The 8,672-nt window shown below is 42.5% G+C and overlaps 1 protein-coding gene across 3 annotated transcripts; it reads right to left on the bottom strand.

Annotated features, from left to right (window-relative positions):
• Positions 1-1,025: 1,025 nt before the first annotated feature.
• On the bottom strand, positions 1,026-7,676 carry LOC109512395 (transgelin-like). Of its 3 annotated transcripts, none has more exons than XM_019864111.1 (5): positions 7,455-7,676; positions 2,189-2,375; positions 1,946-2,117; positions 1,712-1,814; positions 1,026-1,599 (listed from the first exon to the last, which is right to left on the bottom strand). In XM_019864111.1, the coding sequence occupies exons 2-5, from the start codon at positions 2,366-2,368 to the stop codon at positions 1,458-1,460; spliced, it is 597 nt and encodes a 198-aa protein (XP_019719670.1). In that variant the 5' UTR covers positions 2,369-2,375; positions 7,455-7,676; the 3' UTR covers positions 1,026-1,457. The 3 variants fall into 3 exon arrangements, with proteins under 3 accessions (XP_019719670.1, XP_019719668.1, XP_019719669.1); XM_019864109.1 differs by having other exon boundaries at positions 7,459-7,675; XM_019864110.1 differs by lacking the exon at positions 7,455-7,676 and adding an exon at positions 3,569-3,664.
• Between the last annotated feature and the right edge of the window lie 996 nt (positions 7,677-8,672).

The raw sequence follows: 8,672 nt of genomic DNA, 5'->3' as shown, positions 1-8,672 counted from the left end.
AGTAAGGCAAAAGGAAGTCTTTTTGTTTGGCCGCCCTCTGTAACTACTCCTTTGAAAATGCTTGCAACATTTCATGGCTGCTCTGCCTTGACTTGACCTTTCTGAACTCAGATGTCATAATCTCCTGTGCTAGATGCTGTCATTTCAACACAGCGTAATGTTCTAGATGCTTTATCTCTGTCTCCATCTCCTTCTGTAACTCACTTATCTGTTATGACGTACTTTCCTGACTTTGACATTTGTCCGAGTCACGACATGCTGGGTATTTATGCACTGACACATCAATACAATGGCTGCTCCTAGTAATAGTCGTCTTCTCGTGTATCTTTCACCACTGCATTCACTCCCTGACTATAGAGGCTTCTCCATTTTTTTGGACAGGTTGGGGTTTTTTTTTGTTTGTTTAGCTGCAGATGTAGCAGTGCTTTGCTGAATGCTAAAATCATCAGATAAAGTTATGTTTCAAGATATGATGTTAATTAACACAAGTCCTGTTAGAGTGCAGCGCAAACTTTCGTCACCTTTAGCGTCTGTTTGAACACATAATTCGGTTATTCTTTTGCAGACCACTAGAGGGAGCCCACAAACCATGTGAACCACTTTGAAAATCGCTACTTTAAATGCTGACTGAGCTTAAGTCTCACGGCATTTTTGTTAATGTCTGCTATTTTTATTTTGTAGCATATTTTCCCCAGATCATTTTAGTTGTACTCCAAATTTCAGTGTCATCGACTTGGGAGGTTTCACTGTACTGTACCGACGTGTATGCAAGGCTTAATGTCGTGGTCACCTTCTTGTGCAACACGCGCCATTATGTTTCATCACACAGCAGGCTTCCCAAAAAGTTAAAAGGAACTTTATTTTCAAAAGATTTTCAAACAGAATGTATTACACCAAAAAAAAAAGGCCATCATCTTGATTGGAAAAGTAAAATATTGTCAACAGAAACGTAGCAAAAGGATTGCTTGATGCGTCCAGCTATCTTGTTGTATTTTGTCCAATTTCCTTTTGACCTTTGCTTTATTCCGCCACATCTGTGTTGCGCTTCAGCAAGGAATGATTTCAGCTTAGTTGCCTTGAATGCACCGTAAGTAAAGCCCACAAGTAGTGGAATCAGATGGATTTGATCCCCTCAAACCTCCAAATTGAATTAACCTAAATGTCATTCAGCTGTAGTATTAATTTTTTGTTTGCTTTTGGAATGAACCTTGCAGAAGACGTACTTTAGCTGTTTCGCTGGCAGTGAAACTCTATTGGCATATGTAGACGTTATGTGCACACGGTTGCTTTGGTCCCCGTTTTTTGGTCCAGTTTGGTGTGAAAAACAGACGGGTCACATTGGTCCTCCTGGCCTGAAGATTTACTGGAAGTGGAAGAGTTTCTCCATTTTATGCTGGCTGGTCTGTCTGTCACCAAGCAGAGGGAACATCACAACACTTTTTGACCTCAGTTGTTGATTACAGTATCTGCCTGGGTCTCCCGTAGCTTGTCATGCCGGCTTGAGACGCCAACTTGTTTGTGCCCATTTGCAGGCCGATGACGGTTTTGCCTTCGCTCAACTGCTCGTCAGAAAAATCCCTCCTGTTCTCTTGAGCCTTCCTGTGGACAAACGGTATTTCTTTCTTTAAAAGGTATATCTACAAGACTAATTTCTTTCATGCACTGTCGCTTACATATTTTTGTACAGAAAAAAAGGAGGGAGGTGGCGTACTTATGAAACCAGCTGGGGTCTCCTTTGTAATTCCCATCATTCTTTGTGACAGCCAAGCTACCCAGAGACGCCAAAGTCCTCTGGACAGCCGCCAAATCCTTGCCTGGAGATAAATAATCAAATCAATAAAACACGCCACAAACACGATTGTTGCGCGACACACACACACACACACACACACACACACACACACACACACACACACACACACACACACACACGCATTAGTCTTACTTTCAAAAAGGTCAACAGTTTGGAATATGTCCATTTTTGTGACTCCGTATTTTTCTGCTGCATTAAGGAACAAGGAGATTTGCTCCATTTGCCCAAAGGCCATTTTGGAATTCTTGATGCTCTTTACGGGCTTGTTGGATGGATTCAAGCTGTTGATGAGCTCGCACAACACCTAGAGACACCAAAAATAGCATAAATATGTCGCAGTAAACAGTAGGGATGATAATTCTGCATCCAACTTACACATCCATTCTTTAGCCATCCCTGGAAGCCGGATTTGCCTGCCTCTGGCCGGCCCACAGTAGGTCCACACTGGGCCACGATCCACTCCACCAGCGTTTCCTCAAGCTCCGTGTCGTATTTTTTATCAATCTTACTCTGTACCTCGCGGGTGAGACCGTAAGATGGGCCCCTGTTTGCCATGTTGATCCTGTTCGAAGGGAGAGTTGGGTTTTAGAAACGGCAAGAGGATTTCCGAGCACTCGGCAAGTTATTGTGCACGTTCCGGAATGCACATTGAATGGAACATTTAATGATGGGCTCATGCACTAGCACTGGGAAATCAGGAGGGGAAAAAAAGCAGTAAGACAATTCCCTCAATTCAGATGTTCAAATCATTGTGTATGTATGAGAAAACAGTGCAGTTTGCAGTAGAGATAAAGTGACATACCTTTGTTGTACAGCTAGACCTGATAGAGACTATAAAATGTTCTGTTGATATTTGTGTCATCCCATCCTGGCTGAGTATTTATAGTCCGTTTTTTTCATGTGTGACAGACAGAAAACACTCTCTTGTTTATGTGCCCTTTCATGTCTTTTATTTAAAACAATCTCCCCCTCATGGTAATCTGATTTTATTTTCTTCCCCTACCGCATATTGTTTTAACTGTTAAAATCTTCTAATTGTCTAAACTGGTTCAAGAAATTACAGCCGAACACTTAAAGTACTAAAATTGTACTATTCAGAATTCATATGTGGAAAAGCCACAGGGGGAAAAAAATCCAGAAATCCTAATGCTGTCAAGCATGACTTGACGTGACACGACACTTTCTTTTGCTTCTCTTTGTTTTGATTTTTCAATGCATTTTATTTTGACTTCCGATTGCACAAACCAACGCTCTCTATGACCACATTTGAGGCTGTTCCAGAAGAGATTGTGTTTCCCTGCGGTTGCACTGGATTGTTTGCAGAGACTATAGCAGCTCTGTGCTCTACTTCTTACTTACACAGACTTCGAAGAAGTCGAGGCGGTAACAGATTGTTGCTGCAATTCTCTTTCAGTACATGAAACAATCATGACAGCGGCAGTTACGCAATCGCTCCCATTTCAGTCACACCCACTCCCCCACCACTTATATTTACAAACACATCATTGCAGTCTCCCAATTTGTATATGTGTGCTGACATGTCACAAGAGAAAAGGACGGAAGAACTCATGTCATGACATTGTCAGAGGAGGAGTTGGAAATGTCAAGTATTCTTTTTCTGTCATGGTATATCCCCATAAACAGACATTATGAGTACGAGAACATGCAACACACACACACAAATGCCAGATCCATCTAATAGGGTGGCTGCAGAAACTGCTCTTTTCTCAAAAAAATAGAACAGTGTTTCTTAACCTGGGTTTGGTGAATCGCTCTCAGGGGATCGACGGAGCCTTAGCCGTGGAGGTTCAGACGCACCTGACTCGATCAACGTGTCAATGAGTTATGACACGCCCGCTTAGCCATCATTGGTTACAGATGATCACATTACGTTGCTTGCCCAATCAGTGCGGCGGGAAATTTAGTTCCGGTGACTGTCGCGATAGTACGTCGTACAATTTAAAAAACGTACATTTATGCCTTGAAATTGAATTTCCTTTTTTCTGTTTTTAAATAAATGTGTTATTTTATGTCTTGAATTTTAAAAATATACATATTTTTAAATTTTGTACTTGTGAAGGCTACGGTGAATGTGCATATGAACTGGTTGGGTTCGGTACCTCTAACGAGGTTACGAACCACTGTAATAAAAATAGAATTCAGCTGTTCCTCGGTCAAACTAATAAAAACCTTTAACAACTGTCCTTTTTACCTACCCTGTACAGTGAATTTAGAGATCCATCCGTCCCTCCGTTTTCCAATCCGTTTATCCTCACGAGGGTCGCGTGACGGCGGGGGACTCCCCGAACTGGTTGCCAGCCGATCGCAGGTTTAAAGATCAAGATAGAGAACTGTGTAGTATTTTTGATACTAATGTTATACTGTGTGTGAGGTGGCTATGCTTGTACCCTGAAAATGCATCTTCCCTTTATGCTGTGATTTACAGAACAGCTCATTGTTGTCATTTATATTCCAAAGAAGCGGATGAGCGCGCTGCCCTTCTGATAGCTGAATTAACAGTTAATTAGACAGTTGTCAAAATGAACTACTGCGAAACATAAAAACTATTATTCTGTAAATACCCTCCGAATTTTACAGCTACACGGGGTTTTCAACTTTGAAAACTCCACTATGAGATATGCTTGTCTGACAACAGTTTCAACGAACATTGTACAGCATTTATTTACCATATTGTGTGATTCATAGGGGCCTTTTGGCAACTTGAAACTCAAGTGTGGGGAAGAGTTGTGAGCTTTCCTGTAGTTTTCAACATAACTCTTCATCTGTGACACAATGATCCCCTCCTCAGGGTTTCTTGCGTTTTTTTCCAAATGGGTTTTTTGTTAGTTTTTCCTTGCCCAGATGGGAGGTTTAGACCAGAGGATTTTGTCAATCTTTGTGAACTGTGGCTTATAGTGGAGCCTTTTCAGACACTTTTGTGATTAAGGGCTAGATAAATAAACTTTGACTGCCTGCTTTTTGTTCCTTTTTCATTTTTTGAATCTTTCCATGCAAAAGTGTCCCATTTGAAAAGCCTTTGAGAGGCGCCGCACGTCTTAGCGATCAACAGAAAGGTGAACATTTTGATAAGTTCCAGCAGCCTTGTTTTCTCTGAATCATGGCCGACTTCTACCTCCTACTAATGCCCGTGTGGGCTTCCTGTTGGCTTCCACAGAATAGTCCTCCTTCCTGCATCCTGTTTGCTCATTCAGCTGTCACTTCCTTCCTCTCTCGCTAACAAAGAAAGGTTATGTTGTTTACAAGAGTCTAAACAAAATGCCTGCTGCTCACTGCAAGCAAGAACTGCCCTAATACCCTTCACAAAGCCCAGTCGGGAAAGTGTGTTGTAATAGTGTTCAAACAGCTAAATCCCTCATTTGAATGATTTTGTGGCATATTTTACTGAAATAGATGCCATATGGAAGTGTTTAGCGCAAGTAGGAACACCCCCCCCCCCCACTTCCTATTTCTCGCCTTCACGACTGTGGTAAATATGCCCACTGCAAGTATTAGGAATGAGCTTCGTATTTTATCACTGCAGTCAAAGTGCTTATGTGTTGTGAAGCACCTTTTGTTCCCTCAGGGCAGAAGGTCAGACCTATTACATCCCTTGCAAAACAGGGGCCTGACTTGCACAAGGCGAGCTTGCCGTGTGACAAATGATCGTTTTGTCTAATGGCTCCACGCTGCTTTGGATGAGATCTGCGTCTGTTTATTGTCTTGAGGTTGCAGCGGTTATACGGGCGGTAAGAGCATAGGCCTGTTCGCGTCATGATTCCAAACCAGCTCACTTTATCAAAAACATCTGCTAGGACACTTATCTCTCCCGGTCTCAGGATCTGTGCTGTCCGGGCAGATCCCAACTACTCCAGACGTACTTATCTCTGAATAAAATGAAGGCGGAGAAATCTGTATACTTTGACCTTAACGTTCACTTTGAGCCCTCAACCGTGCGTGTAAACAGCTGATTGGAGGTCCCAAAAGTCTTCCTGGTGTGAAAAATCACGGGTTATTTTTCGGTGTTTATAAACACATACTGCCCAGTGACAGCATGACTTAAATCATATGCTTTTGATTAGCTAATTCAGTGAGTGGCACATTTTCTTGGAATGGATGATTCAACACGAGGGGGAAAAATGGATTCATTGTTACTATTCAGGTCGTATCATTTTCCATGGTTAGGAATTTGCATTCTTTAGCGCCTGTCCTCATTCTGCTCAAAGCTATCCCAGGTGACTGGGGAAAAGACGGGGCACACCTTAGAAAATGGTGCCACACCCGCCCTCCATTCAAGTTAAATGAGTACCAGTAGTCATTAGTTGCTCCCTCCCAAAAAAACAAATTAAAAACATTCAAAAAAAAAAAAAAAAAGATTAGATGCACCCAACTTCATTGACTCATTATATGTTACGTATATTACATAAATGTGTCCCTTTGTACGCTCCAGACGATAATTCACAGACACTTCCTGAACTATGGGATTGGTTCTGTAGTTCCCAGACTAGCAGCAGGAAAAGGAAAAGAAAACAGAACGTTAATCATATTCCAAAGGAGAGCGAATGCGACATCAAACTCCAGTGCGGGGAAGAGGTTGTTCGCTTTTCGTTACTGCTAAGCGTGTTGAAGAGTACACGTATTTGAACATGGTGGTGCTTCATTTCACTGCTTTGTTCCTCTTTTTACACTTGGGTGACAAATACAACGTGGATCTGCAACACAAACCACACCTTCGTTATTTGCCTTGAGAGTCGACGCTTAGTGTTTTATTGTTGGAGTCTAAGAATCACTTGATGCGCTTCTTCACTGCAAGTGAATAACACTATCGACCGTTTCACTGGTACTTCAAATGGTGTGTGGAGTACATACAAGATTCACGTTTGACCTGGAGCAGATTACGGCGACCAGCATTTCAGAAGAGATTGTGGAGGAATGTGTCGCTTATTCAGGATGGCTGACTCTTTGACACTCATACAACTTACTACTTGCAGTTCTAAAATCACGTCGTTTTAGGGGCTCACAGTTATCTGCACAGTATCTGGGGATTGCTTATGATAGCATGTTCATTTTATCACTACCGGTAGTAAAACCGGGCCCTCAGTCCCTGAAGCTGTGTTACTCGTATAACCCAGGGTGTTGCTGATTTCTTTTCTTTCAATTTGGCAATTTCTCTGTTGTTGCATCAGGTTGAGTTTTGCTGCGTAAGACCCGTAACACGTTACATTCCGATGATGGACACAAGTTATTTGATCCGAAAAGAATTGAATGAAACCTCGCTAGCGTTGACGCAGACTGTGAATTCAATGCGGCCACACCTAATGTATAGGCCCTTGTTTTCGGAACGGTTATTATTTAAAACAAATGATTGCTTTTGTGCTGTCAGCTGAGCACTCTGTCTAACTCCCAGAAATCCTTGAGCTGATACAGTTTTGCAATTCTTCACAAGTGCAAAAAAGGGAGAAATAGGAAAAACAAACAATCAAAAACATGCTTTTATAACACTGCAAGAAGGGACTTTGATCAACTGATTCCTGGTCTGAGGGTGCCAGATAGAAGGCAACTTTCAAGACTTCTTGCAGAAAGTTAACCTTTAGCCTGCGCTGAAATTGAAAAGTGACAAGTGGGGTGAAGAGGGAGCCTTTACTTACTTTGTGTCGTCGCGTTCAGGTAAGTAATGGTACACTTGTCTTGTCTTGTCTTGTCTTGTGCTGCTCTCCTTCCCCTCTTATCTAATCCCCTTCAGCACAGTACACTGTGCACTGCGCAGGTTGCCAAGGTAAATACTCCAAACACCCTCGTCTGAAATATATGACTTCACCACATTCAAGAGAAAAGAGGGAGGCAGAGAAAAGAGATACGCCTTCGCGTCCTCTTATTTCACTCTGTGACCCGCCCCTTTGCTCTTTCTCCCCTTCTTTGCGCAAATTGTAATTCCTTATTTAGGAGAAGGAAGGGAAGGAAAAAGAGGCCATGTGACAGGGGAGTTTGGTGTGGTCACTGAGAAGCATTTTCCAAATATCTCAAACCCCCACCTCCTGCCCCACCACTGAACAGCACTGGATTAGTGGGGGCAAGAGGGAGGAATGATAGAGGCATCAAGAACAGTTTGTGGGAGGACAGGAAAGAGGCTGAATTATGGGAGAGCAGGGAACCAGACGGACGAGCTCATCTCTCGCCTGTGTGTTTGTCTTGTCTTAAAATCAACACATGCTCCTCTGTGCTCACATTCATTTCATTCTCATGTGAAAGGAACAGGCCACGACACGAAGCCACACGAGGCTGGGAGCGTCGGAACCGAAACTTGGTGTTTGTCCTTGCTCAAAGTTTGTTTCCATGCCAACAAAAGGAGACACTCCCCGCACCAAACATGCCAGAGACAAAAGCAAGTCTGCACATGAGTGAGACTTTTTCTCGACAAACGATGACATCAGATGTGTGAAGTCATTGCAGGTCGTGGGCAGACATTTGTTCAGTAATGCTGGGAGTCGGTTCATGACGCATCGGCTCACTATGAGTGTTTTAACAACTACTTCCTGTAACCAGTGTGATATGAAACTTAACTGTGGGGACGGCAACAGCGTTAATCATTGCCACACCTGATCCTAAAGCTGCGCTGTGGAATTGTTCCCTCCCCCTTACATGCAAATCAGATAAAACATTACCACTTTGAATCTTCAGTCTGCTATTCATATATTCAATACATTAAAGATTTAATTTACATGTGGCTCTGATTAATAATTCGGAAGATCATTTGTCTGAACACACACAGTTTTAGAACATGTGTCTCACTTGTGTGTTTTGTTGTCTGTCTCAGTATATTGATTTTTCAAACAACGAATAGCACTCAGATTCAGATTCGCGT

The sequence above is a fragment of the Hippocampus comes genome, unplaced genomic scaffold (genome assembly GCF_001891065.2).
Source record: "Hippocampus comes isolate QL1 unplaced genomic scaffold, H_comes_QL1_v1.1 scaffold57, whole genome shotgun sequence".
NCBI classification, from domain to species: Eukaryota; Metazoa; Chordata; class Actinopteri; order Syngnathiformes; family Syngnathidae; genus Hippocampus; species Hippocampus comes.
This window is presented reverse-complemented; position numbering and strand designations above follow the sequence as displayed.